The sequence below is a fragment of the Drosophila arizonae genome, chromosome X (assembly GCF_054131065.1).
Source record: "Drosophila arizonae isolate 15081-1271.41 chromosome X, UAZ_ARI_1.0, whole genome shotgun sequence".
NCBI classification, from domain to species: Eukaryota; Metazoa; Arthropoda; class Insecta; order Diptera; family Drosophilidae; genus Drosophila; species Drosophila arizonae.
Window position 1 is genome coordinate 2,513,727 of NC_142927.1, and position 26,896 is coordinate 2,540,622.

At 42.2% G+C, this 26,896-nt stretch overlaps 9 protein-coding genes across 13 annotated transcripts; 4 read left to right on the plus strand and 5 right to left on the minus strand.

Moving 5' to 3' along the window:
* Positions 1-34: 34 nt before the first annotated feature.
* MAPk-Ak2 (MAP kinase-activated protein kinase 2) lies at positions 35-5,496 on the plus strand. The gene is made up of 5 exons (XM_089475690.1): positions 35-193; positions 1,902-2,208; positions 3,707-3,978; positions 4,050-4,465; positions 4,530-5,496. Exons 2-5 carry the CDS (start codon positions 1,922-1,924, stop codon positions 4,620-4,622), a joined length of 1,068 nt encoding a protein of 355 aa, XP_089331816.1. The 5' UTR covers positions 35-193; positions 1,902-1,921; the 3' UTR covers positions 4,623-5,496.
* Positions 5,497-6,333: 837 nt separating this feature from the next.
* Positions 6,334-10,916, minus strand: LOC108618587 (N-acylneuraminate-9-phosphatase). Of its 2 annotated transcripts, none has more exons than XM_018014666.2 (3): positions 10,304-10,916; positions 8,554-9,039; positions 6,334-7,948 (listed from the first exon to the last, which is right to left on the minus strand). In XM_018014666.2, the coding sequence occupies exons 1-3, from the start codon at positions 10,460-10,462 to the stop codon at positions 7,532-7,534; spliced, it is 1,062 nt and encodes a 353-aa protein (XP_017870155.1). In that variant the 5' UTR covers positions 10,463-10,916; the 3' UTR covers positions 6,334-7,531. The 2 variants fall into 2 exon arrangements, with proteins under 2 accessions (XP_017870155.1, XP_089331817.1); XM_089475691.1 differs by lacking the exon at positions 10,304-10,916 and adding an exon at positions 9,910-9,927.
* Positions 10,917-11,282: 366 nt separating this feature from the next.
* Positions 11,283-12,130, plus strand: lin-52 (DREAM core complex component lin-52). 2 transcript variants are annotated; one of them, XM_018014686.2, is made up of 4 exons: positions 11,283-11,423; positions 11,485-11,589; positions 11,653-11,757; positions 11,814-12,130. In XM_018014686.2, exons 1-4 carry the CDS (start codon positions 11,381-11,383, stop codon positions 11,975-11,977), a joined length of 417 nt encoding a protein of 138 aa, XP_017870175.1. In that variant the 5' UTR covers positions 11,283-11,380; the 3' UTR covers positions 11,978-12,130. The 2 variants fall into 2 exon arrangements, with proteins under 2 accessions (XP_017870175.1, XP_017870176.1); XM_018014687.2 differs by having other exon boundaries at positions 11,488-11,589.
* LOC108618598 (uncharacterized) lies at positions 12,090-14,106 on the minus strand. Its single transcript, XM_018014677.2, has one exon. The coding sequence runs from the start codon at positions 13,692-13,694 to the stop codon at positions 12,918-12,920; it is 777 nt and encodes a 258-aa protein (XP_017870166.1). The 5' UTR covers positions 13,695-14,106; the 3' UTR covers positions 12,090-12,917.
* A 208-nt stretch (positions 14,107-14,314) lies between these two features.
* Nxt1 (NTF2-related export protein 1) lies at positions 14,315-15,370 on the minus strand. Its single transcript, XM_018014689.2, has 4 exons — positions 15,224-15,370; positions 15,037-15,089; positions 14,884-14,970; positions 14,315-14,795 (listed from the first exon to the last, which is right to left on the minus strand). The coding sequence occupies exons 2-4, from the start codon at positions 15,043-15,045 to the stop codon at positions 14,484-14,486; spliced, it is 408 nt and encodes a 135-aa protein (XP_017870178.1). The 5' UTR covers positions 15,046-15,089; positions 15,224-15,370; the 3' UTR covers positions 14,315-14,483.
* A 238-nt stretch (positions 15,371-15,608) lies between these two features.
* LOC108618607 (putative glutathione-specific gamma-glutamylcyclotransferase 2) lies at positions 15,609-16,901 on the minus strand. Its single transcript, XM_018014688.2, has one exon. It carries the CDS (start codon positions 16,745-16,747, stop codon positions 15,779-15,781), a length of 969 nt encoding a protein of 322 aa, XP_017870177.1. The 5' UTR covers positions 16,748-16,901; the 3' UTR covers positions 15,609-15,778.
* Positions 16,902-17,072: 171 nt separating this feature from the next.
* On the plus strand, positions 17,073-18,550 carry Aven (Apoptosis and caspase activation inhibitor). Its single transcript, XM_018014675.2, has 2 exons — positions 17,073-17,524; positions 17,590-18,550. Exons 1-2 carry the CDS (start codon positions 17,496-17,498, stop codon positions 18,425-18,427), a joined length of 867 nt encoding a protein of 288 aa, XP_017870164.1. The 5' UTR covers positions 17,073-17,495; the 3' UTR covers positions 18,428-18,550.
* A 531-nt stretch (positions 18,551-19,081) lies between these two features.
* Positions 19,082-26,213, plus strand: LOC108618594 (uncharacterized). 2 transcript variants are annotated; one of them, XM_089475693.1, is made up of 5 exons: positions 19,082-19,529; positions 24,807-25,025; positions 25,088-25,270; positions 25,332-25,790; positions 25,865-26,213. In XM_089475693.1, exons 2-5 carry the CDS (start codon positions 24,873-24,875, stop codon positions 25,964-25,966), a joined length of 897 nt encoding a protein of 298 aa, XP_089331819.1. In that variant the 5' UTR covers positions 19,082-19,529; positions 24,807-24,872; the 3' UTR covers positions 25,967-26,213. The 2 variants fall into 2 exon arrangements, with proteins under 2 accessions (XP_089331819.1, XP_017870162.1); XM_018014673.2 differs by having other exon boundaries at positions 19,083-19,529; positions 24,827-25,025.
* On the minus strand, positions 19,616-26,350 carry LOC108618592 (uncharacterized). Of its 2 annotated transcripts, none has more exons than XM_018014670.2 (4): positions 26,205-26,350; positions 20,775-20,889; positions 20,523-20,714; positions 19,616-20,448 (listed from the first exon to the last, which is right to left on the minus strand). In XM_018014670.2, the coding sequence occupies exons 1-4, from the start codon at positions 26,210-26,212 to the stop codon at positions 19,822-19,824; spliced, it is 942 nt and encodes a 313-aa protein (XP_017870159.1). In that variant the 5' UTR covers positions 26,213-26,350; the 3' UTR covers positions 19,616-19,821. The 2 variants fall into 2 exon arrangements, with proteins under 2 accessions (XP_017870159.1, XP_089331818.1); XM_089475692.1 differs by lacking the exon at positions 26,205-26,350 and adding an exon at positions 20,940-21,015.
* Between the last annotated feature and the right edge of the window lie 546 nt (positions 26,351-26,896).

The following is a 26,896-nucleotide window of genomic DNA, read 5'->3' on the forward strand; positions in this document are numbered from 1 at the left end:
ATGTGTTTGTATTTGGTATTATGCGCCTGGTGCAACCTGGTCGCACTTGAAAAGGTATTTTCAGTTATTGTTTTTGCTTTTAAGTCGAAGCTCGCAGCGTGTTGTGCCCGGAGCGTGTTGTTTTCTTTTTTTTTTATTGTTATTACATCGCACGCCGAACAAAAAAAAAAAAAAAACAAAAAAGCAAATAAAGGTATGTTAGCGAAGAACGAGAACACAAGTGCTAATATCTCAAATATATATAACACTGTGCAGCGACATTGACCCGAACTTTTAATCAAAGAGAAGACAGATCTCTGCGTGTGTGTGTGTGAGTGTGTGACTGATAAAAATAAGCGCAAAGTGAAAATGGTACTAAAAAAAAGAGTACCGCATTAAGTGGGGGGAAACATGACGCATGTAGCTGCGGCTTTGACACACACGCCAGGTGTGTGAATGGCTGTCTGTGTGTGTTTGTGTGTGTGTGCGGGGGCAACTAAAGTTAAGAAGAAGAGCTGTGCAATATGCTGTATTATTTTCAATATTGCTTTTACATAAATGCATTCATTAAACCGCAATTGGCTTTGTGCATTATATATTAATCACAATAAATAACATAAACTCATTTCATCAGCCAAGCACACACGCACACATGGGAGAGTGACAGAGAGAGCGAGAGACGTGGGATAAAGTGGGCATGCCAACGCAGCTCAATGTCCAATCAGAGTTGCCAGGCTGCAAGTGCATTTTCCTATTAGCACTCCCCGTTTAAACATTGTGTAATGTTTGCTGTGCTCTCCCCCCCCCCCCCCCCCCCCTCCAGATCTTCATTATTTAGTGCAAGATTTATCATTTATACTAACTGTACAAGTCGCATGGCTAAAGCAGCTGACCACGCACACACACACGTACGAACGTTTGCTGCATAAAATTTCATAAACAAAACGGAAAGCCCTGTAATGCCAATTAGCATATGCAAAGCAATTCCAATTCAATGTACAATTCCAATTCGAATAATTTATGCCCATGTAAAGAGCCACTCGAAATGCTAAATCAATGCGAATTCCAATTCGAATCCGAATTACTTGAAGTTCGGTTTTGTTGCGAGTTTCGCAATTTCTGCCGAACAGAATTTCATCTCTTTATATCTGTCTATTCGTTAACAAGTTGTTGCGCCCACGTAAAGCCAAATGACAACAGAAACGTAGCATCAATTTGTTTATTTGTAAATAATACCACAATTCAAGTGTCTCTCTGTATGTATGTGTGTGTGACGTCATTGCTTGAATTGTTATTCTTAAAAGATCATTATGATGCAATGACACTTTAAGCTAATTGCGACACGGCAACACTGTTGACGAGGTACTTGAATTCACACTCCGTTAACGATATGGCAACACTAGCTGGAGGCTGCCTCTAGCTGGTGTCATCCTGTCTGCCAACTGCAGCACGGCAACACTCTCAGTTAATTTTACTATTCTAAGTCGAGGCTTTATTCTATGTATTAGCGAAATGGGAGCTCATTCATACTGCTCAGTGCAGCACGGCAACATTGGCACCGGCTGCAGCTACAATTTGCCGGGAGCAACGGGCACATCTACTACCAATTGCACCACATGGCAGTTAAAGCTAGGATTTTACTGTGTAGCAGCAGCAGCAGCTTATTTTTATGGCTGAGTGCAGCACTGCAACACTGGCGCTTGTAGCAGTTAATGTTATTCTTTATGTTATCCAATTAGTCGGCTCTAACAAACTGCAGCACGGCAATACTGTCGATCTTACTTTCACACTCCCTTTCTCTCTCTCTCTCTCTTTGCCCTCCACTCGCTCAGCTCGTTCAAGCAGCTGTAAAACCCGCATAAACTATAACAATTCTAATTTGAATACTCTCTCCTCTGTCTCTTTCGCTCTCTCCCCTCTAGGCTAGGCCCCAGCTTTCAAGATGCTTTCGCTGCAGAATCAACGGCAACCAAAGACAACGCCTTTGGTGGACGACTACGAAATATCGGACACGGTGCTCGGGCTGGGCATCAATGGAAAAGTGGTGCAGTGCACCAATCGGCGCACCAAACAGAATTTCGCCCTCAAGGTCCTGCTGGACAACGAGAAGGCGCGCCGCGAGGTCGACCTGCACTGGCGGGCCAGCGGCTGCAAGCACATCGTGAACATCATTGACGTCTACGAGAACACGTACAGCGGACGCAAGTGTCTGCTGGTCGTAATGGAATGGTAATTAGACGGGCTAGCTCCAATTGGACACGTGTCTGAGGTGGCTGACTGAACGAGTGATCAGATTGGGTTTCGGTGTTTCCAATTAACGGTATCATATATCAATCAGGCACAAAGCTGGCTCCATTCGGGCAATTAACAAGTCTCATTTCCAATATGGGTGTTCAATGAAGCAGCATGATATAACGATATAATGACAAATCCAACTAGGCACTGGCCTAACCGTATGTAATCCGTTTCTGATTGGATGTTGTTGAATAGCCCTACAATATAGTCCAACTCGATACTTGATCCCAACTAGTTTCAGTTATTTGCACAGTCAATTAATTTCCAATTAGAACGTATATAATGATTCCGACTTCGGGTAAGTCCAATAGAATAATGTATTCCAATTGGATATACTCCACCTAGCCGCCAATCTCATCTAATTTATTCTATCGATTTCCAATTAGATGATATACTACAATGAGTTCTAGTCGCGCCACCCAACTCGCATTTGCCTATTTCCAATTGGAAACAATAACTCAGAATGGCACACGCTATACACCGTTATTCATTAATTCGGTTTTTCGCACGAAAGTCAATTAGTGCGTTGCCACCTTGTTTACATTCAGTTGCCATAAAGGCGCCATAAATCCGCATTATACGCGCCATAATTAAATAAGTTTCGAGTTTTTCTTTCGCATCGCAACTAATTTATCGTTAATTCGTCTAATTGTGGCCGACATTCGCTGTGGCTCTATAAATAGGCCAAAGACTCCAGCGCTCTTGGCAGACATTTCTGTCTGTGGCATTCGTATAGAACAATGGGATGAAAAAGAAAAGTGAATTGCCGAAAGGAGATAGCTCGTGCTGGGAGGGAAAGAGATAACAAGAGAGGGAGAGATACAAGTTCAGTTCTCTCTCTCTCTCTCTTTCTCTCTCTCTAATAAGCGAGAGGCGGAAAGAAAAGCAGAAATCTGAGAAGAGAGAGCGAAAACTTATCTTATGATAGAGACAGGTAGAGAATAAAATGGAGAAAGAGAAATTCAGGACATAGTTCTCCATCATCTATAATTCATTCTTAAATCAAAATCCTATATATGGGGAAGAGAGATCAAGGAAAAGAGTCTGACCTCTCTCCCACTCTCTCTCGCTCTCTCTTCCTCGATTTATAAGATTTAGATCTGACAAGTGGTCTAAGATGGAAAGAGAGAGAGAGAGAGAGAGAGAAAGTGCAAAGGAAAGAATGTGAGAACTAAGTTCACGATTTCTTCTTCTTCCCCCATACCCCCTATTTCTGCTTTCCTCTCTCTTTGCCACCAACTCTCTTTGCTATAGGTATTACTTCCGCTCCAGTCAGTAGAGGGACCTTCCCCCTTCCCTTTTTCTCTCTCTTTCTCTCTGCAATCGCTTATGAGAGACGCTCAAACGGTCTCTTCCCCTAGCCAATTCAGTCACCCTCCTCCGTCAGCCCCTTCCCACACCCTATTCACGCGACTTCTTCTCTCACTTGCAGCATGGAGGGCGGTGAGCTGTTCCAGCGCATCCAGGAGAAGGCGGACAGCTCCTTTACGGAACGGGAAGCGGCTCACATAATGCGCGAGATATGCGAGGCGATTTACTATCTCCACAGCCGGGACATAGCGCACCGCGACCTGAAGCCAGAGAACTTGCTCTACACGACAAAGGAGCCGAATGCGATACTGAAGCTGACAGACTTTGGCTTCGCCAAGGAGACGTTCACCAACGACACCCTACAGACGCCCTGCTATACGCCGTACTATGTGGGTCAGTGCGTCTATCCTGATCGTGCCCCTTTAAATGTTTCATTGAATGATCTCTCCCGTTCGTCGCCTTAGCTCCGGAAGTGCTCGGCCCGCAGAAGTATGACAAGAGCTGCGACATCTGGTCGCTGGGCGTGGTCATGTACATCATCATGTGCGGCTTTCCGCCGTTCTACAGCATCAACGGACTCTCCATATCGCCGGGCATGAAGAAGCGCATACGGTCGGGCCAGTACGACTTCCCCGACCCCGAGTGGACGAACGTCAGCCAGGCGGCCAAGGATCTGATCAAGGGCATGCTCAATGTGGATCCCAGCAAGCGGCTGCGCATCGAGGATGTGCTGCGCAACAAGTGGATAGCCCAGTACGATGCGGTGCCGCAGACGCCACTCTGCACCGGCCGCATGCTCAAGGAGGGGGAGGAGACCTGGCCGGAGGTGCAGGAGGAGATGACGCGATCGCTGGCCACCATGCGAGTGGACTACGATCAAGTAAGCTAGCGTGCAATACGTCAAGGCGCGGCACTTCTCTAATCTCTCTCCCTTCCTATTCCAGATGCAAATCAAGGCGCTGGACAAGTCCAACAATCCGCTGTTAACGAAGCGCAGGAAAAAGATTGAGGAAATCTATGCGGAGCACAAGAAATAGATTTAGCGGCCGCTGCCAGCGTGAACAAACCAAGGCCAAACCCCCTTTTTTTCCCCCTACCCACACACACACGCACACATGTGGGTCTATGTGTGCGTGTGAAGAGATAGATCATAATAAGATTTATATGCCACATTTGGCGTGCTTCTCTGCATACATATATATATATTGATATATATATATTATGTATTTTTTTTTGTTCGCCTTACTTAAGAGTTTTAACCCCGCCCCCAACTTGATTTTGACAATGTTAATTTATACGGTCCTGTCCTCGATTGTCCCATGTATATGTACGTAACTGTATATCCATTTCCAGTAAAGGTTTTAAGGGTATTTCTATAGTGTGCAAAACTAAAAAAGTCCTATCTATATATGTATATGTATCTTATAACTGTACTATAGGTCGCTAGCCATCGACCCGACTACAACACAGACAACAAAACTAAAACTGAGCTTTTAATCTAATTTGTAACGTTTTCAAATATGCCCAACAAAATTTCGTGTATGTCCCCCGACATTTGCAAGCGATGTCTGTTAACTATATATAGCATTAGATCTGCTCCAGTTGATGTATATGTATGTATACGTTTGTGTGTATATGTATATTGCTTCGCTTGCTGCTGACAGCTCTATATACAATTTATCATATAAATAAAGTATTTGTAGTTTATAAATTCGAAAGAAAAGCCCCATCAATGTTTCATTTAAAACTTGGACTTCTGTATAGGTATATAGGATATATATGTATAGCTATATTATAAGAGAGGGAGAGAGAGAGAGAGAGTTCGATTATACATATGCTTAACTAGTTTTTACATAGTCTTAAATCTGTTCCGACTTTATCATATAAAATATATATCATATTTAACATGTATATCGTATATATCATCTATATCTTATATAACAACTTTGTTTATCAGTCATGAATCATCTTATCTTTACGGCGTATTCCCCATTAGTGTTATAGCTAGATCTTATCAACAAATTTACTGTGGGAAATTTCCATGCGCTTACCTATGATTCATCCAAATTGCTTGCTTCAAGAATGTTTATTTAGCTGTACGAGATCTACCGGAGTTTCTGAGTCATTTAGTGATAGATAATCTGACAAGTTGAAAATTGTATCCAAGTGACATTTTAGATAAGACAAACCATTTATTAAAGTGCTCGATGATATTCATATTTCCAGATATTTTAGATGCTTCCGTATTTCTTATCAATAATATATCTAGGGATATTTCATACCAGTTGATCCGCATACAAATCATAATCATAGTGACATGTCTTATCCCTAGATATGTTAATCTCATATCTCTTAAGACTACCATGTATCATATAGAACCCATAACTGGGTTATTATAAAATTCTAAAAACATCGGGAATTGGTTGTTTATCCTAAATTTCTCATTTCATTTATTCATAAGTTGAATCAATGCTGTACCCCTCAAAGTAAGACCCACCCAGATTACTATATCCACCCTCTTTACAAGGGTGATCTCTGTAAAGCTCATATAGAGTTGCTCTAGGCATAATTTGTAAGGAAATAAGTGCAATATATCCTTCCAAAACTCTTTAGATAGCGCTACATTTAGGGCAATTCGAGTGCCACACCGATTAAAGAGAGTAGGCTATAAATATATCTCTCTCTCCCTCTCACCTGGTGTTCCTATCTCTTTCTTTTTCAGGCTAAAATCAAATGAGAACAAGCTCGTTTAGATTTTGCAATGTTATTGCTTTGTTATTTATTGACGTATGTATGTATGTATATAATATATAACAGTGCAGTTCAACAGACACACACACACTCATGCGTACACGCACACACACACACACGCAGGCATACGCTAGGAACAGTTCCTTAGGATTGCGCTTGGAGGGAATTTGTGCGGGGGTACAAAGCATTGCGAATAACAGTTTGCTAAGTGTTTGGCTCAGTTCCGTTGGCTAATGCTACAAGATACAAAACAAGCACACGCACACGCACACACACAGACACACATACATACACACACACACACACACACACACACACACATGCAGAGCGCATGTGTTTAAGCAAAAAATAAAATAAAATAAACTAGCAACAACATATATCTATATATATATATGCATGATATATATATATATATACAAAGAGAGTATCTATATATGTATGTGTGTACATATTCAACATACCTACAACATTAGTTAACAATTTGTATTCAGTTTTTCCTTTACATTAATTTCTTGATTTCATTTCTCCAACAGGTTTTCTTCCGTTTCGTGAGTTTTGTTTTGTTTTGTTTGTTTTGGTGGTGCAGTTGGTGTTTCTGGTGGTGCAAATCTTACAAATTGTGCTGTCTATAGCTTACAGCTACCATAGCCTAGCTTTATATATTCCTATATATATATAAATGTGTGTGTATATGTATAGTACATGCATATATCATATCTCTGCTATAACAATTTCATTTGCTCTTATTGGTTTTTAGAAAAATACATATTTATATATATATATAATACATATGGTTGCAACAGTTGTTGAGTTTGAGTTGCTTAAAGTATTTCATATACATATACATATATATCGATAGATATATGGCAGATTTGCGAGATTCAGCTTGGCCTATTTAAAATTTTTGCGCTGATTCAATTCCAATTTGATTATTTCCGTTAAGACTTCAACCTATTTAATATAGTCGATTGTGAGTGTGACTGTGTGTGTGTGGGTGTGTTTCTGTATGTGTGCATGTGTGTCTGTCTGTGTGTGTGTTTGGTTTTGTAAACTGAAGGTACATCATTTCCATGTCTTGCACGTTCAATTGCTCATTGTCTCCTCCTATTCTTCATCTCTTTCTCCCACTTCTGCACGTAACATTCGCCCCCCGCTAGGCAGCCGCGTATCACTCTGTCCGACTCCGTATTAGTTCCTAAATAAAGCTATCGCAGCTGTTCTCCGCCTCGCTGTTGGAGCAGTCCATTGCTGGCAATGAGCCGCCACGCCTATACGCGCTCTGGCGCTGATACGAATCCTCGCCATATGGCTGCTGACGCACTCCCGCCCCGCGATCATGATCGCTATTGCTCCCGGCTCCACTTCCGATTCCGCTGCCGCTGATACTTCCGCTTCCGCTGCTGCTCTGGCTGTGACTGCTGCGACGATTCGTGGTGCTCGGAGTGGCGGCTGCTGCGACGGCATTCAGGCGCGGAAAGTATTTGTACAGATCCAGCAGGCTGTTGAGTTTTACGTGCGGCTTGTACTCCACATCGTCCAGGCACTGTGAGGCGGCGCTGCTGGTGCTCAGCGGCAGCCAGAAGGTCAAGCCCAGCTGGGCCAGATGTCCGCCCTGGCAAAGAAGAAGAAGATTGAGGAGTTAGTGGAGCTAACTCAAAGAAAAAATTGCAGTTATGAATGGGGAGTGAGAGAGAGGGCGAGAATGAGAGGGAAAGGGAGAGAGAGCCGGCTAAGAGAGGGAGATATGGGAAAAGAGAAAGAGAGAGAGAGAGAGATAGAGGCAAGAGGAATCGCAATGGAGATTTGCAGCTGGAGAGAGTGAAGGTAGAGCAATGAAGATCGAAGGAATGACAGAGAACAATAGATGTCGAAGGAATGTAGAGATATATGAAGTGGGAGAGAAAGAGAGAGAGTAAGAAAGTTAGTGTAAGATCAGTGCAGACCTGAAGAAAGAGAGAGAGAGAGAGAGAGAGAGATATGCAAAAGTGGAATCCAGCTTGTTTTACACTAGGCTACACCCAAATCTCTACCCAGACTAGAATTGAAAATGAGACCTTGAAGTTCAAAAGTTACACTATATATATATATGTACATATGTATACATATATACATGAGCAGCCTTCCATTGCTATCAGCTCAACAAGGCTTCACAGTACTACAGGCAAAAGAATTTAGCTCAGTTTCAGCTGGTGTCATTGGATCATGGCGTTCACTCACCTTGATGTCCGTCTCGAGTTTATCGCCAATCATGGCGCATTCGTGCGGCTTGACGCCAAGAAAATTGCAAGCGGCATAGAATATTTCCGGATGCGGTTTTTCCCACGGCAGATCCGAGGAGACGAGCACGCAGTCGAAGTGGCCCCGGACGTGCAGCTTGTTGATCTTCTCGCGCTGCGCATTCGACGGGCCATTGGTGATGAGCGCTAGAAGGTAGCCGGCGCGACGCATGCGCTGCAACAGCTGCACATAGTCGGGCGGTATGGCCAGGTAACGGTAGCGTAGCTTCAGCCACTGCGGATAGATCTGCTCGGCGAGATGCTTGTGCTTCTGCTGCAGCGACTCGCGCCACAAGTGCGTGCGCCACGAGTCCAGCGACGTTTGCGAGTTGTCCGGGCAGCGACGGAACGACTTCAAAAAGTTCTGTGTGGCTAGGTTGGCATCGTCTTTGGTAAAGCTATACTGGGTTTCCAGCACGTCAGCTAGCTGAAAGAAGAAGAAGAGCAGACAGTGAGAAACGCATCGAAATTAACAGTGAAAACAAAGCCAGAAACTAACGGCAAACATGTGCGAATGACACCTGTTAGCTAAGCCGAATTCACGCATTTTTACACCCGCCACACGGCATGCGCCTACGCTAGAATGAGACAACTATAGCGTTGAGCCTGCCAGGATGACACATGCGAAATGTTGTTCAAAACAGGACTAAGCGGACGAGTGTGCTTAGCATGCATATGTGCATAAATATAACTGGAAAATATATATGTATTTAAATATTTATATTTTATGCAAGCATTATATACAGAAGATATAAATAAAATATATTTCATAGAAAAATTCCACCATTATAAATATTTTATTTATATATACATATGTATATATTTCATTTTTTTTTTTTTTTTTATTGCTTTAAATGGTATTCAGAATTTATTATATGTATTTATTACAAGAATGAAAACAACAAAATTGTTATTCCGGGTTTTCCACCATTTGTAAAAATATAAAATAATAACAATGATAATAATACCCAGGCTTGATTAAACATATTCACAGCCACAGATTTCGAAAGAAATCAATTATTTATTCATCATATACATTTCGTGCACATAGAACACATTTGTTTGTTTAAAACGCAAATGACGCTTTTAATCATTTCTGTATTATACAAAAGGCAGTTAGTAATCAACTGGCTTCCTGTATTAAATTAATATTAATTACGCCCGAAAGCAGAACATTTGCACTGACTTAGGTTCCGGTTATTAGCTTATGTCAACAACAAATAAAATAATAACAATAATAATAATAAACAAACTGCGTACAAACAAATAGAACAACACAATAACAAAACACACTCACACAATTGTATCACTTCATGCGTGAACGAATTGAGGGGGATTCGTTAAGCGGTAAATGGCAAAACTAACAAGTGTCATTCGGCCATTGAAGATGTGCGGCTGTTTATTTTGGGTCTCTTATGACTTTGACCTCTAGAGAAAGACATGCATGCATTGATCAAATATGCACATGCACATGCTCACGCACACGTACAAACGGCTAAATGCACGCGCGTGCTTTTTGCCTACACACACACTCACTCACACAGGCGCACACAACAATAAATATACATACGTAACGAGCGGTTGCAGTGGAAAATTTTCGTAAATGTCGATGGAAGTGTGTGTGTGTGTGTGCGTGCGTTTGGTGGTGCGCGCGAACTTTCACCCACGAAGTTAACAGTAAGATATCGTACCTTGCGTATTGCTTTGGAATCACCGGCCCGCGTTGGGATTAGCGTGTTATCTAAGTCGAAGTAGAACGCTGAGATTTTCGCACAAATGCCATCGAACGGTGTTGTGTGCTTGAGGCCCGTTGTTAACGACGTCGCTGTTGAAAATTTGCTAGCGGCCATGAGTTATTGCCACGCACTGTTGATTGGAGAACTTGATTCTTATTAGGGGGTAGGGTGCGTCTATGGGAAGTAGTAGTTGGTTGCACATATATCATAAGAGCTTTATAACAATTAATTGCATATGTTTGTGTATGTACAAATAATTAATCTATTTCAATTTTGGCGCCACTCGAATAAAAGTGGTAACTGTCGAAATTGTCTTTGCGAGGTAGTTGCACACGTTCCGTTAGTTAAACAGCAACTAAATTGAAAACAAACGTTGCTCTAAAGTTAAATAAGGGAACAGGTAAATGTAACCAAAGTAAGAGCAAAGCAATGACTGAAAGAAAGTGCTCACACGCACGATTTCACAGTCAGCAATGTAAGTAAATGTGCAGAAATTTTGACTTTGAGTCAGATCAGCTGTTCCAAGCTCATGTTTTAGCCCAACTGTTCACCCTTAAACACATTTTAGTTGGTTTTTTAGAAAGTTTTCTACAACTTCAACAGCTACATTAATTTTTTATGATTGAACACTATGATTTTTATATTGAAATTGACAATTTATTTTTTGTACGCAGCTTTTTAGCGGGCACTTTAAACTGAGTAATGACAGATGTCAGGTTAGCTAACTCAATGAGCCAGAGCGAGCACGCAATACTCTCACGAAGGAAAGCTTATGTATATAGTTTTAGTCTTTATTTTAGACAAATCGGCTGAAAAATAAAATTTTTAAATAATAATGAAATTATTTATTAAAACGATAATATTGTATAACAATATGCAGTAATGCTATATATAATTATCGATATATCGCATAGGTATAGAATTATTTTAAGGGTGGCAACGCTAGTTGAGTGTTGACGGCAAATTTTGTTTACCTTTTTGTGCAATTGATGTTTATTGACAATTCGTAAATTGTATTACTCAATAATAATAATGACTGGTAAATCAAAAGCAGATTCGGATGTGTCAACACCAGGTGAGCCATGTAAATAAAGACTACGCTAGGTTTGAATTAACTAGTTAAGTGTTAATTGAAGCAGAAAAACATCAAACGAGTGAGGACGCGAAAGGAACCGCCAAAGTGGATGAATTAATTTCGCTGGAAACCCTGCGTGAATCGCCGGTACAATGGCCAGAACGCTGTAAGTAACACGTCAATTCAGAGAAACCCACATCTAATTGCCATGAGTTGCAATGCATTGCAGTTCCCGGCATGGAAGAGTTTGTAACTATGAGTGATACACCAATCCACAGACCAAGCGTTGACTGTAGCCAAATCCCCACCAAAGTCAATATGGCTGCCATTAACCGTCAGTATAGCGGACAATTAAATTGGGACATGAATAATTTCGATTAATCATTGCAGAATTCGCCCGTCTGCCGCCCGAACAGCTGGTGGAGAAGATTAAAGCAATGCACGATCAAATCTATAGATTAGGATTACGAGAGTCCAAGGAAATGACGCGTGGTAAATTGCTGGGCATCTTCGATCGCGACCGGCTGACCAAAGCGAAAGCCCTGCGCAATTGATTACGACTGACTTACAAATTCAATTTTTACAACTATATACATACATAATTATTCATATATTCATATTTTTCCTGATGTCATAAATTGTACAGTTATATGCGCGTGCTATGCATTTATGCTAGTCAACAATAAATAACATTTATTTCCATTAAAGCAGCGTAGTAATTTATCTATCATCAATATAAATTTATAGGCAACTAAATTAAGGAATAGAATTTAGATTTCCGTGTGTGAGGCAGAAACAGAGACAGATAGAGTTCGAGTGAGACAGTGAGAGGGAGAGAGTTCTGTGTGATGCGGCTGGAGGAGAAGGCACAGTATATAAATTCCGCTAGCCGTAAACCAATAACTAACCAGGTTCTATATCTATATTTATATATAGGTGTGTATGTGTGTGCAGGTACTGTAATGTTTCTACATATATGTATATAGATATATATTGTATATACGTATATATATATTTTCATATTTATGATATATTGATTGCTAAACGAATCGCCGAATTGCCATTTACAATTGATATGCATAAAAGTGCAAAAGATATAGATCTCGTCAATATATATAATAATATATTCCCTTAAATAAGCGTTTTTGTAAACCTAACCTCAACTAAAATAAAGCCTAGCCTTAATGCAAATTTTGCGCTGAGAGAAAAACACAAACGAGTCAAATAACTGTAAAGGCTTGCTAAAAATAGCTAACTTTTCTAATTATCGTTATTAGATAAATGAAAATGAAAATCTAACCTTAACAGCAAAGCAACTCTAACGGTATATGGTTGCTTTGTTCGACTCTAATATACTGTAGTAAATCAATTACTTATTTGTTGATTCATTTCACTTTGGCAAACGTCTTTCTAGCTCAACTACACGAGCAAAGAAGTGTGGGGCAGAGGGAGGGGCGGCTGGGGGGTTGTTTGTGTGTCGTGGGTCAAGGTCATCTATTCCTGCCACTGCATGGCGAAACGCTGCTCGAACGTAATGCGATTATAGACGCCCACATCGGCCAGCTGCATGGGATCCGTATAATAGGCGAAACGTCGTATGTCAATCATCGCCCCATCGAACATCTCCTTCCAGGTGGTCAGGTCCGTGACGCTCATGTGGATGGGCAGCTGTGGGTCCGGTATATCGATGGCCGCCTGCAGTCGATCAAACGCCTCGGCTACCGGACCGACCGACAAGTTTACCCAATACTCCGCCGGAAAGCGTTTGTTCTCGCAGAACGGCGCTCCCTTGCGCATGATGAAGACCAGCATCAGGATCTCATAGCGCTCGGAGCTCTCGTAGAAGCGCTTGGTGCGTGTCTTCTCCACAAAATCGATTAGCAAGATGAGCGGCGTATAGTTCTGCAGATGCATCAGTAACTCACGATCCGTCCAGAGATAGCGTCCGCCACCCTTCACATTCAGCATGCTCATGTTGTTGGTCAGTTGATGATATTGCTGCTGCTGCTGCTGCTGAAGATGCTTATGTTGCTGCTGCTGTTGGTGCTGCTGCTGCTGTTGCTGTTGCTGTTGCTGTTGCTGTTGCTGCTGATAGTGATGGGTATTGGCAGTGGCTGTGTTTGGGCCAGTGCTGCTGCTTCCGGCGCCGCCGCTGCTGCTGCTGACAATGATGACGCCTGCTGCTGGTGCTGTTGCTGGCGTTGCGCTGGCAGCTGCATTTAACGCACTTGCTGTGGGCATGCCAATGGGGCCGCCGAGCTCCCCAATCATTTGCCTTGGCTGTTGCTGTGCGCCCGCCCACACACACGCACACACAGCCGGACAACTAGGCCAAGGTTAAACTCAACCTCGCACAACTTGTTGCAATGGCCCAGGCCCTAGTTGCCAGCCAATTAATAATTCGCTCAACTCTGCCAATTATCAACGTCTAAATATATATTCCTTTTTGCTTGCTTTTTTGTTTAACAACTTTTGCTGCCAGCTAATATTCGAGCGAGGCCAATTCGAGCAGCAGCCACTGGCCGCACGTGCGGGCTGGACGATTGTTGTGACGCGAGTGCGTGGACACAGCGCTGGGCGAACGAGCTAAAAGGGGTCAACAGCGAAAGGTACGACGGCTCGGCTCAAAACGAAGCTCTCTCTGTCTCTCTCTCTCTCTCTCTCTTTCTCTGGCACAAGTGCATACATGTCTATTACATTTACACACATGCATATGCAGCTAACTTAATATTAGTTTAAATATAGCTTAATGCTCTTTGTACTATTTTAATTGTGTTTTGACGAGTAAACCAGATACATACATGCGTAGTTGACACTCTTCTTGGAGGGCAACGAGAGTCCTTTAAACAATTTCCACTCTTACATATAGTAAATATGCATATGTATGTACATACATGTATAAAAATATATATTTATTTACTTAAAGTTTACATTTTATATTTAAATTTATTTACTAAATTTAAAGGCTGTTTGCCCTCCCAACTCATCAAACTGCCCTGGCTCCACTTTCTCTTGTTCATTCTTAGTCTCTATATTAACAATGTAACTGTAATTTACTAACTAATTAAGCGGCTCCTGCAGTCGATAACAATCGGAGGCAATTTTCCATTTATCATTCTCGGCGGTAATTACAAATGATTGCTGAAACGTGCGCATGGATTGTTCGGCATATTTAACTGTGCCGCTGGCCAGTATTATGTAGGTCGTCTGGCCGCCGACAGCTGGATCTAGAATTGGCTGCGAATCGAGCGTGGTCAGCTGATGACGCGACGAGGGCAGCTCCAGGAAATAACGCTCGATCGTCTCGCGGCCCTGAGCTCCATTGCCGTTCCAGCTAAACGTGGCAGTGTCTATGTATAATCGACCCATTTGCTAAAAGTAAACAAATAGAGTAACTGCAATCATTCTGTTTATACTTTATGCTATTGTAAATATTGCATTTGCCGGCTCGCTTGCGTACATGTCGGCGATTATCGAAGGAAGCGTAGTACAATCGCGTAAAATCTTCCGCTGTGCGACAGCATGCTTCCACTTTGGCTTTTATCTCCTGTAAATGTAAATGAGTTAATACATTATATTTAATTTTTAAATATTGTATTTATTTGGTACTCACGGCGTTCATCTCGTATCTTGCAATATATTTCGAAATAAGATATAGTTTCAGCGCTGCATTTAAAAAATATCGAATATATCAAATATCTCGGCATGCAAGCAGCCGTTGCGTGAAGCTGGCTGCGCTAAGAGCCCCTCCGCGCTTTTAAATTTGCTGTGCTTGCAACAATTGGAGCTCTCAATCTTACCTAGTTTATGGCGTTGTTTTTTATGTTAACTTCAATTACACAGATTATCTACGGCAAAATGAATATTAAGCTCCTCACGCTAGTTCGTTGAAAATGATTTAACAATCAATTCAGCTAGAATATTGTGTTGCCTGACGAGACAAATACCAGTTTCAAGCAAAATTTAATCGATAATTGTGTGAAATTACACTATCGTACCTGAACAGGATTCATCGAATTGCTGAGGTTGTACATGTTGTTTGCTGGCTTATTAAAGCCAACAACAAAACATCGATAACTTGTTATAAATTATAAACAAAATGTTTGATACGGTTGTAAATAATGTTCTATCAGTAGAAATTTATTACAAACTTCCCAATTACCCAAGACGATTAAATAGTTTCGATTTGCTTAATATGTATACAAACATTCATATTATTATATGTATGTATATGTATATTGATATATGTATGAATGTATTGATATTTATCTTAAAAATCATGTACACGGATGAATTGAATCTATAAGAAACATGGAAATCAAAAGGGTATCAAAGGGAGGGGCGGAAGAGCTTGGTCAAATGGTCCGTTCCTGCAATTCCTGAATGAGCAACTCTTCGCGCCAGCCCGGTCGTTGGCAACGTTCGAGTAAAGCCTCCAAGCGCTGAGCAATTGCCTCCTGCTGCTGCTCACTCGCATCTTTGGCCAGGAATTCACTTAATATACAATTGATTTGTGCTTTGAGAGCTTGCTCCAGCAGCGCTGGCTCCTCGTTCTTAATATACTGCTTCACACAGTCTACCAGCTCGGTGAGGTGCTCGTCAACGACGTCCGGAAAGAGTTCCTGCATCGCTATGAACAAATTGAATAGATACTCGCGATTGGGGCCGCTGGGACCGGCCGAGGTAAAGATTTGCCTTGCTATGCACGGTACCTGCCACACATGTCCCGCATAGGAGTCGTTCGACTGGGTGGCCACGTATATGATTACCTCAATGGGCATCGTTGTGGATGGATATTCATGGAATTCTAGGTTGTAGCGTTCGTAGCCATTCTTCTCGCGGTAATCCAGATGATCCAGCACCTGAGACTTTTGAGCAGCGGCAATGCGATAGGCGACGCCGTAGACTCTGTCCTGGGTTAAGTCGCCAGGCAGCAGGGTTACCACGCGGCCCGGCCTCTCGGGTATGCCACGATGATCAATGCTGTGCTGATAGAATCTTCGTTTGTAGCCACAGACGAACCCGCGTCGTCGGTCTATGTACGGAAAATCCGCTTTCCACACTAGCGAGCCATAGCCAAAGATCCAGACATCGTCGGGGCTGGGTGCTATACTCTCCGTCTGGTTGCTGGGCTTTGCATCGAAGCATTGCAGCAGCGTGGAATGCTGCCCATTGCTATTGGAATTGCATTTGTGTTGAGTGAGCGGGCAAGAGCTGGCAGCCAGCTCAGCGAAACATTCTCGATAAATCTCAGCAGCCTTAGTTGACAACTCATTCGAGTTTGAATTACTGCTAAGGCGCAGGCCCTGTACGAGGCGCAACATCTGTTCCAAGGGCAACCAAATGGCGTCTGTGCCCGTATCGCCACTCAATTATCACAGAAATTTAGCAAAAGCTGTTGCCGTTGTTGGACGAATTTAATATTACCGACTTAATCGATTTACGTCTGTCGTGATTCGTGCACAGCTATCGATTTGATTTCAAGCAGGCAAAGCACAGCAATGTGCTTTGAATGAAAAGGTGGCGGCAAATTTGAAACACTGATACCATATATTTTCTGTGCCGTACTGTGGCAAAAAATATTTACTTTAGTTATTCATATATATACATATATAAATAAAGCAGTCATAGCATTATTTGTCAACCGTTATAATTCGTAATTCTTTCGAAGCAAATTAATAAATTACTTTGTAAATCGTATCGATTAATCAAAAACGATAGTTGTCAAATCGTATCAGCGATTAAAAAAGATGCGGCAAACTTTGAAAAGAGCTTACAATTGTATTGAATATTTGTAAAGTAATAATATAAAACGCGATATACTAAAACGTTTATTGAATTTACTATATGCTCGTGTAGTATTTTTGTTTGAGTCTTAAACGTTTGAAATAAGCATAATTACCTCCATCGATTAGCCGATAGTTGCTAACGTTTGTTACCGCTAACAGCTGTGTTTTGCACATTCGCAAAGAAAAGCTACCGGCACAGCTGTTCGCGCTGCCACAGCAACAAAGTACTGAAGGAAAACGTAAACAAATCACAAATTACATTGTCATTGCGTACAAGGCCAAAATGAGCGAAAAGGACAATCGATCGAGGGAGTAAGACATACGCCTACGTAATCGCAAGCGCGAGTAATACAAAATCATTAATATATTCCCTTCAGCAATCGGAAGAATATGAAGCAGCATAAATATTATCATAAGCAACAGCAGCAGCAGCAATCGCATCGAGGCGGCAACAATACGTCCTCCAGCTCGCCAAAGGCGACAACAGTCCGAAGCATAGTGGATGTGGCAGACTCAAGTGATGAGCCGCGTTTCGGTCGCAAAGGCTGGTCGAGTGGCACTCGCTCGTTGGCACCGCAAAAGAATCGCGATATGCTGGATACGCTGCCGCCGTCGGACTCGGAGGATGTGGACCATCTCGTTGACGGCGCTCCCATCGATGAGAATGCACGCGCTCAGCTGCGCGCCGGCGACTACAAGCAGATGTCGCAGTTCCCCAGCATGGGCGGTGGCCACTTCACCTTTGGCGTCGAAAAGGAATGGAGCAACATAGCAGAGGGACAGACCCAGATGCACACCAAAGCCGCCAGCGGCTACTTCACACTCAATCTCAGTCTACTGAACTGCGGCCTGCAAACAATTCCCTTCTACAAGCGCATGGACTATTCCCCAGCGATGTTTACGCGATCCCAGATTATTGCCCAAAACGAAGCAGCTGAGCGAGCCGAGCGCATCTACCAAGAGCTTTTGTTAAAGGAATTGAATGCTAGCAAGTCCCGTGCCACCTCGGCCATATCCACAAAGTCTGCCCAACCAGCTGCACCAGACGAGCTGGACGAGCTGCTGGCGATAACCGATGCACAGCTGGCTCAGGCCTCCATTGCCAAGGCCCCAACACTGCCAATTGCCTCGCCGGTGGTGCAGCCTGCGACGCCGACGACGAACACTAGCAAAAACGATGTCGAGCAATGGCTGGACAGCGTGCTCGACGAGTGAGCTGTGTCAACTATTAGCCATAAGCGAAATACGCATTTGTAGCAACCCAAACCAATTCCAAACATATCTGCTGTAGGTGCTACTTAAAAATAAATTCAATCAGCTTTTGCCTTAGTAGAGAAACCCAATTTTCCACCCATTCCATTTCAGTTTGATAGCTGCGCACGCTGCCTAACACTGCGCAGAAGAGGATAGCAAATGACAATGAAGCTTTATCTGTCGTTTCATTCCAGTTTATTCCGCTCAGCACAGCTATAAAGCCGTTGATTCCGTTAGCTGCGCACGCTGCTCAACACTGCACAGAAAAGGACAGCGAATAAGGGCGAAGCCTTACCTACCGTTCCATTCCAGTTTGTTCCACTCAGTACAGCTACAGAGCCGTTGATTTCGTTAGCTGCGCACGCTGCTCAACACTGCACAGAAAAGGACAGCGAATAAGGGCGAAGCCTTACCTACCGTTCCATTCCAGTTTGTTCCACTCAGTGCAGCTACAGAGCCGTTGATTTCGTTAGCTGCGCACGCTGCTCAACACTGCACAGAAAAGGATAGCGAATAAGAGCGAAGCCTTACCTACCGTTCCATTCCAGTTTGTTCCGCTCAGCATAGCTACAGAACCGTTGATTTCGTTAGCTGCGCACGCTGCTCAACACTGCGCAGAAAAGGATAGCGTATAAGAGCGAGACACTACCTACCGTTCCATTCCAGTTTGTTCCGCACAGGTCACCTATAGAACCATTGATTTCGATAGTTGCGCGCGCTGCTCAACACTGCGCAGAAAAGGATAGCAAATGTAAGCGGAGTTTTACATCATTACATCTGCCGTTCCATTCGATTCCAGTTTGTTTCGTGCAGCTTTTCTGTGTTACCGTTTACTTTGTAAGCTGCGCGCGCTGCTACTCAACACTGAACGGAAAGCGACAGTTGAGGAGAAAGAAATCTCATTTCCGGTCAGCATTACAGGAAAGGCGTTCGACATTTTCAGTTCTAAAAAAATTTTTCTCCAAGTCGTAATACAACAGCCAAAGCAAAAAAATCGGTATATCACTAAAATATTGAAGTAATATTTAGGTGAATCTCAGTGGAAACTATATAGAGATAAAAGGTGAGCTATTATACACTTATCTGTAACATTTTACATAAAAGTAACGACCCATTCGCGCATAACCTCAAAGACGTTTTCTGAAAATTTTCATTAATATTTTGCATCTGAAATATAAACGCGTATGCTTTAATTATTGATCAATAATTTGTTAAGTGAATAAATTATTACATTCTATTGTTTCTTGATAGATTTTTCATATTTGTGCATAACCTCATATTCATAAAATTGATTATCATATTTGAGGCAATGAACCTGCTGCGCATATACATACATATAGTCCAATAAAGCACCGTTATAGTAGCCATTCGAAATCGGTATCGTTGTCGCACTGCTGGTCCGATACGAAGCCATCGTCCTCGAAGTCGGCAATGCTATACAGGCTCTGATAATAATCAGCCAGATGAGCATGGACCAGCTTGAGTAGCTCGCATGAGGCCTCCAGTATGATCATGCGCTCCTGGACGTGGCCGTCGCGCACTTGGAGCTCGTCGCGCAGCTCCTCGATAATGGTGTTAAGCCAACGAAATAGTACAGCCGCATCGGCATTGGGAAACTCGAGCACATGCTCCGGTACGCCCACCTCGTTGCGTAACTTCTCAGTGGAGCCGTACGGCCCGGCAATCAGCAGTGCAGCAATCACGCGCACAATCAAATTGAGCGAATGCAAATAGTTCTGCAAATAGACCAACGGATTGACCATAGCGATGGCCATCATCAATTCCGGATAGGGACGCAGACGATACTCATCGAAGCCCAGATCCGTCAGCTTATCGAGCATAGCCCAGAGCAGGCAGCTGCCGACGATTTGGGCCATGGTGCCCAGGGGGCTGGCGTAGCGGCAGCACAGGATCAGGTTTAGCATATTGTCCGATTGATTCACATCCCACAGCAAGAGGATCTGTGTGCACAGATCATGCACCTGCCAGAATTGGGTAGAATGTCCGTTAGTTAGCTAGCGGTTAATAGTTACTGTTATTAATCATCGTCGCCTACGTGCGTCTCCTCAGTGCAAGCCATATAATCAAAGCAGCGCTGCATGAACAGCGTGCGCTGCACTTGAGTGCTGGCCAAATCGTTGTGGTGCAGCATAAAGAGCATCATTCCTGCCACATGGAGCCCAGCCAGCGCCTCAGCGCCAAATTCGATCTCCTCCCGTGACATCAGTTGGCCGAAGGCCTCAATTAACTAACCGTGTTTAGAAATGTAAAAAAGTTGTATTTGCCTTCATATTGTCGGCACACTCACTTCAATCACGTTGTCCGTGGAGTTAATGAACTGGATTTTCTCATTTAGAGACGATTTAACCATAGCCTGGCGTACTTGCTCGATATCAAAGCCCTGCGGACGTATGGCCCAAGTCCTAAAAAAACGTTTCATTTTATGGTTAATTATTTAGATTTACATGCTTACTCCATTTCCGTTAAACTGGCCATTTGGCTGACAGAGCCAAATGAGTAGTTTGTTTGAAATGAGCAATGAAAGACTATCGTTAGACATGGACAATCAGTAAATGATCGCTTTAATTATCGATTATATCTTAGTAACTGATATCGAGGATTCTCTTGTGCAAAGCCCAATAAATGTATTTTATAGCATATTATAGCAATTAAGATTGCATTGTACATACATACATACATCATATGTATATTTATGCATGTTTATATTACATACATACATACATATTTATGTTTGTAGAGTGACGGCTTCCAATTATTTCGTATGAACATGTTGGTTGGCGCCTCTGTTAATAGGCAACTTAACATTGTTTACATGGGCAGCAATTTTAATGAGCTCTTCTGCTTAACATCTTTTGACGGCACTCAATTGCCGCCATCTTTGTTTGATGCGCACATTATGCGAATATGTGCTAGTGGAGATACTTGGGCCAAATATTTTCAGTTTCTTGCTGCAATATTGCATAAGCATATACACAGTATGCATATTTGCATACTTGTGCTACATACATACATATATATGTATGTACGTGGGTGTGTATGTGTGTGTCCTTGTAAGCCAGAATCTGACAAAATGCGAATGCACGCGCGCCTCGCACATTTTAGCATAAAAGTTGACGCCCCCCATGGTCCACGCCCATCGTTGCTGCTTGAAGTTTCCTTTGCACACTTGGAAATATCTGCTCATTATGCATTCATATTTTGCAATTACTTCGCACACACATAGCCAGCTAAAAGCGCAAATGTGCGAGAGGGAGAAAGAGACAACACCAGAAGCAGCTTCAGCGGCGAGGCCCAAAGCTGACTGTTAACGAGCAGCGACTGTTAAGTTGCTGTCTGTCACTGTATGTGTGCAGGTTTTTTCTTATGCCTTTTTCGCTGCTTCCAGTGTTGTTGTTGTTGTTGTTATTTGCCATTTGGCCCATTTGGAGGCGCAATTTTTCATAGAATTTCTATATTCAGATTTTAATTATGCAGCTGCATGAAAAGATTAACAACTTTTGCCCCAAGACGACGGCACATTGTGCACTTTATATTTATATTTTAATTATGCATATTTTACAAAGGCAGCCAAGGGGCCAAGGAACGCGCACAAACTTTTTCCGCATTAACTGCAGAAATTTCACACATGCACGTACATGTGTGGGTGTGTGTACGTGTGTGTGTGCGCATTTATAAGTGCTTGGCATCTAGCCTAACCTCAAATTGCAATTAACACACACTCAACGGCTTTTTAAATTAGTTTCAAACTGTTTTCAATTAAAAACTTAGTCACAATTTCTATTTAATTTTTGTTTGAGACTTAATAGGTGAACTTTTTGTTAAAATTATTTATAATTCCTAATTACGCGTTCATTGTGTTTGAAAGGAAATTTTTAAAAATATTTTCAAAAATTAACAAAATAACATTCCACAGCTGAAAATTTGTATGTGAATACCCAATCAATGTCTGAAGCTAACTTAACTCAACCTGTTTCCATGGGAAAAACATTTTTGCTCTGATCAAATCAGATTTGATCTAGATCCATGGGAACAATTAAGATAGCACTTGATGAGCTATGCAAGGTGCAGCTAGACGATATATATCTGGCTTGAGCCAATTATGCAAATCAGCTTAGATATATATACAATGTATAAATTATTCCAACGATTACAATCTCGAGTGGGTGAGAGAGTTTCGCATAAGTGCGGCATTAGTCAACACTGTAATCCTGTTCTTTTCACTGTTACCACAAAGTCGCGCAATCAATGCCAACTGTATTCGCTTCTACTTCAATTAGATGTCATAAAAGCCTCAAATTAGCGCAAGGGGGTTGAACAAAGCCATCCCCCTCGCCCCCTCCAAACATACCCTGTCCAGCCAATTGAAGAGTGTCGAAAAAAAAGAGAGTGACTGAACAATCATCATAACGATAACATTCATAATCATGAGCATGCTGTGGATGAGGATGTGGTTGTCGACGAGGTTAAGGTTGAGGCTGATGATAAGTAGCAACTACCCTTTTATTAGCAACCTTTTTTATACCAGACACTCATTAAACATACTGTGAGTGGGTATATTAAATGTTTGAATCATCAGGTATGTATTAATAGATCTAGCTGGATGTTGTAGAGCCAATGTAGATATTATTTTGGGATAGCATTCTTTATCTCTTTTAACTCAACTTTGCGAGTTACATACAGGTTATGAATCGAACTTAATTTATTTCGTGTTTAATTGTGAATAATGAAGTATGTATTGGGGATTCCGAGTTATGAGTCATAGGCTAAAAGATGAATTATAAATGAATCATAAGTTATGCATCTTTCATTATAAGTCAGAAATCTACTCAGTTCATATCAAACATAGATAAAATATATCTCAAAAATATCGATAAAAATCGATTTCGAGTATATATATATATAGTAGCTCCTGTGACTTTCACTTGTAAGAGCACTACAGGATATCTATTAGTCAGTTTGTTTACGATTTCATTTTTTTATTAGGGGTTGGATCGTTGTTATTGTTTAGCAGGGCAATCTGTAAATTTTACGCCTAATTTAGGACAAATTGTTGACATACACTCGCCTACTTTTATGTGTGGAGTGTGGTCGAATGGGTGGGTGCGGGGTGGAGGCTGGGGTTGAGAGGTTAAGGGTGAGGCGAATGGCTTCACTTCAGCCGGAATACAAAAGCCAACAGATTTTCATATCATTATGCGTTGATTTGTTGGGTTTGCCACTGTTTTGACTGTTTTTTCCTCTCGTTGCCGTAGGCGGTTTTTCCTCTTTTTAATAATAATGCGAGCCGCGGGTTGGCAGCTTGGCTAAAAACTCAGCGAGTTCAATTTCGTATCCCCAAATTGGCAATTAGTTAGTTGAGTCGAGCTCTAAACAAAATGTATGTGTTTCTTTTCTTGTGGAATGCGAGACAGTTCTCATAACATTTGTCATAAACATAGACAAAGTCTCTATTAAATCGATATCTTTGATGTGTTTACGTATTATGGGTGGGGTAGTTATAGGGGTAGGCGGGTTGGGCAGAGCTCTTGTCACTCAAAACTCATTGAAGCCTAACGGAAAAGAATCTTATATGTTGGACTATGAAAAATAGTTTAGTATACAACTGTAATTGATAATCGACTTCTAAAGTTATCGGAATTGCTAAACATACGCAATGACTAGGATAAACAATGAAATTGGAGCTGAGGCAATTCTCGAGAATTTAACACAAAGTCTGTGACAAACCCTGCTAAGCAAAGCACAATGATTGTTTATCGATAACAAATCGAAATCAGAAAATGTCTTGAATGTTAAAGGTCAAACTTGATTTTTGGGGTACGACTCAGAAGTATGGAGTTTGAGAATATATAACATGAGTCTAGTGATAATTATTACTTATCGATAACTTGATGAAGGGAAAAAGTGATCATAAATGACAAAACTTGATGGAAAAGAGAATGTAAGCAATGTAAGGGAACAAAAAGCAAGCTAATGGTTGTTTATGTGTATCGATAATTTATCGAAAATAGAATGTGGTGGTAACTTGTATGTTGAGATAGTCTAAAAAGTTGCTGAGCTTCAAGTTATTCGAAATTGTGAAATAACAACTCATCAGGATAAGCATTACTTTTCGATAACTTATCGATAAATTTAGACTGCTACATAATTAAGTTGAGGTGCATGCTCTCATGAAATGGGATACAGGAATAAAAGACTTTAGTAACCCCCAGCCATTGACATCTGTGTAAAAAATGCAATATGAAAAGTGAGAAGCCTCGATTTTCTAACCTATATGCATTGATAATTGATCATTGATAAACAATTCTGGCCTCTATTCTAGCTCTCTCTTCTCTCTTACAGTTGGCATATCGCTGTTTGCCTGCATTAAGTCACTTTGAGTCGAGATATGGAGCCAAACAAGGGGAAGGCCGCTGGGCCGAGCACATCAAAGCCGAGGTCCAAGACATTTTGTACTCTGGAGCAACTACGCACTTGGGTCGTGAACAGCCCATTGGCCGCCAAGTGTCTGATTATCCATATGACCAATGATCTGGACGAGGTGAGCGACAAGTGAGAGCTTCGATTCGATTTGATTTGACTCTCAGCTCAACTCCCAACTAGATTGTCAATGGCTTGGAGGCGGTGCGCAAATCGGAGCGCGACTGGGATGACGACAATCTGCGTGCTCTGTTTGTCACTGTTTCCATGGTGTTCCTGTGTGCTGGCCCAGTCGAGATGAGTAAGAATATGCGTGGCCTGATCCATCGTGTGCTGGGCATGATGGATACCACGCATCCATTGAGCGTAGGTTGGGCCAAGGGGCGGTAGATCTTCATTGAGTTAATCCTTGCTGCTCGTCACGCAGGTGCATTGCCATGTCGACTATTTGCTGGATGAGCTGAGGAGAGTGGGCGCCTGCATCGAGGTGAATCAGCTTCACCTGGCTCTGGCCCTAATGCGTGCCAATGAGGATGCCTTGCCGGTCGGCGTGTGCATGCTCTGGGCGGTGATTGGGCGCATCCTGACCATGGATATTTCAATGCATCGCTTTCACGATTTCAAGGAGCTGGCCGAGGCAATAGGAACGGAGGTGCTGTTTGACATCGCCGAAATGAACACCATCCAGTTGGGCGAGCTGAGTGTGCTATTGGAGTCGGTCAATCGCATCTTTCAGCTGGTGGTGCTCACCAACAATGAACAGCTCAAGGAGGCCGGCTATCCGGATCACTTCTTTAAGATGCGTCACGTCGATATTGACTCCATGCTCGGCTGGGCAGGCAATGTAATTTGTCAGGTCCATCCCGAAGACCAATTGACTAATCTGGTGAGCAGAGACTGAACCCAATCAATCAATCAATCAATCAATCACACACATATATGCGCACATCTACATTTTAGGTTGGAATACAGTTGACTTCCATGATAAAAGCTTTGTCTCGCATCAAGAAGGAAATACCGGAGCTAGTCGAAGGAGTGGAGCAGGACGATCAGGACGACTAGCCTACAACCTAAACCCATAGCATATACCACATTCAAGTACTATATCCGAATACGCCTCAGCTACAAACGAACAGCATTAATAATGTGATGAATAGCCATACCCGTATCAATCAATTTATATATACATATATCTATGTATTTGTATTAATATAAATGTACACCTATGTGTGTATAAATTGATACACATATAGAGATATTTTCTGAGAATAAATATCAAACATGCTAGCCGACTACTTACGGCTCCATTGTGCGATTCAGTTCTTGTTATCGGATATCCCAACTCTAAAACACTTGACGACTTCGACGACGACGTTCAGTCCGGTTAGCTGCGATCGCTTCTACGCACAATGATCAACTGATTAGAAATTAGATCGGGCCTAAAATCAACGTCGAACAAGTTGCTCGTTCGGAGCTCTGCGTTTGTTTCGCACTCCATAGATCGTAGATAGCCCTCCCTCCCTCTCTCCCTCACACTGTCTGTCTTTGTTTTGCCTCGTGCCGCGTGCATGTTCTTCTATAGATACTCCCTTAGTGCCAACAACTAGTAAGTCGTAAGTCTTTGAGAGATTTGGAAGAAAACTGATTTGGTTTTTAGTAAAGTCGATTTTATCTAGGAATATCGGCATATTAGCCAGATCAACCTATATGGGCATCGATAACTGGGTATAATCGACTACACTAGAATCATGTTTATGATACTATATCCGATACTAGATCCGATGGGTTAGCTGGAGTACATAGATAGAGGTTCAGCTTAAAGGTTTATGCAGGATAGCGCCTGGTTCCAGAGTGGGAGGGCATTCAAGCGAGAGCAGAGGCAACTGATGAGATGTCTGTCACTACAGAAAGCATTTTGACTTACCTCAAGCGCAATAAAGAGAGAGAGAGAGAGAGTGAGAGAGAGAGAGAGAGAGAGAGAGAGAGAGAAAC

Excerpts from the sequence above, each read along its gene's own strand:
- Aven (XM_018014675.2), top strand. The coding sequence starts at position 17,496 with ATGAGCGAAAAGGACAATCGATCGAGGGA. Across the intron at positions 17,525-17,589 it reads AAGGACAATCGATCGAGGGA|CAATCGGAAGAATATGAAGC; the intron begins GTAAGACATACG and ends TATTCCCTTCAG.
- Nxt1 (XM_018014689.2), bottom strand. Across the intron at positions 14,796-14,883 it reads CCTTCGATAATCGCCGACAT|CAAATGGGTCGATTATACAT; the intron begins GTACGCAAGCGA and ends GTTTACTTTTAG.
- lin-52 (XM_018014686.2), top strand. The coding sequence starts at position 11,381 with ATGACTGGTAAATCAAAAGCAGATTCGGATGTGTCAACACCAG. Across the intron at positions 11,590-11,652 it reads GGTACAATGGCCAGAACGCT|TTCCCGGCATGGAAGAGTTT; the intron begins GTAAGTAACACG and ends AATGCATTGCAG. Across the intron at positions 11,758-11,813 it reads CAATATGGCTGCCATTAACC|AATTCGCCCGTCTGCCGCCC; the intron begins GTCAGTATAGCG and ends TAATCATTGCAG.
- LOC108618592 (XM_089475692.1), bottom strand. The coding sequence starts at position 20,962 with ATGGCCAGTTTAACGGAAATGGA. Across the intron at positions 20,890-20,939 it reads GCCAGTTTAACGGAAATGGA|GACTTGGGCCATACGTCCGC; the intron begins GTAAGCATGTAA and ends ACGTTTTTTTAG. Across the intron at positions 20,449-20,522 it reads CTTGCACTGAGGAGACGCAC|GTGCATGATCTGTGCACACA; the intron begins GTAGGCGACGAT and ends CAATTCTGGCAG.
- LOC108618587 (XM_018014666.2), bottom strand. The coding sequence starts at position 10,462 with ATGGCCGCTAGCAAATTTTCAACAGCGACGTCGTTAACAACGGGCCTC. Across the intron at positions 9,040-10,303 it reads ATTCCAAAGCAATACGCAAG|CTAGCTGACGTGCTGGAAAC; the intron begins GTACGATATCTT and ends TTCTTCTTTCAG. Across the intron at positions 7,949-8,553 it reads AACTCGAGACGGACATCAAG|GGCGGACATCTGGCCCAGCT; the intron begins GTGAGTGAACGC and ends CTTCTTTGCCAG.
- MAPk-Ak2 (XM_089475690.1), top strand. The coding sequence starts at position 1,922 with ATGCTTTCGCTGCAGAATCAACGGCAACCAAAGACAACGCCTTTGGTG. Across the intron at positions 2,209-3,706 it reads CTGCTGGTCGTAATGGAATG|CATGGAGGGCGGTGAGCTGT; the intron begins GTAATTAGACGG and ends TCTCACTTGCAG. Across the intron at positions 3,979-4,049 it reads CTATACGCCGTACTATGTGG|CTCCGGAAGTGCTCGGCCCG; the intron begins GTCAGTGCGTCT and ends TCGTCGCCTTAG.
- LOC108618598 (XM_018014677.2), bottom strand. The coding sequence starts at position 13,694 with ATGATTGGGGAGCTCGGCGGCCCCATTGGCATGCCCACAGCAAGTGCG.
- LOC108618594 (XM_089475693.1), top strand. The coding sequence starts at position 24,873 with ATGGAGCCAAACAAGGGGAAGGCCGCTGGGCCGAGCACATCAAAGCCG. Across the intron at positions 25,026-25,087 it reads TGACCAATGATCTGGACGAG|ATTGTCAATGGCTTGGAGGC; the intron begins GTGAGCGACAAG and ends ACTCCCAACTAG. Across the intron at positions 25,271-25,331 it reads ATACCACGCATCCATTGAGC|GTGCATTGCCATGTCGACTA; the intron begins GTAGGTTGGGCC and ends CTCGTCACGCAG.
- LOC108618607 (XM_018014688.2), bottom strand. The coding sequence starts at position 16,747 with ATGTTGCGCCTCGTACAGGGCCTGCGCCTTAGCAGTAATTCAAACTCG.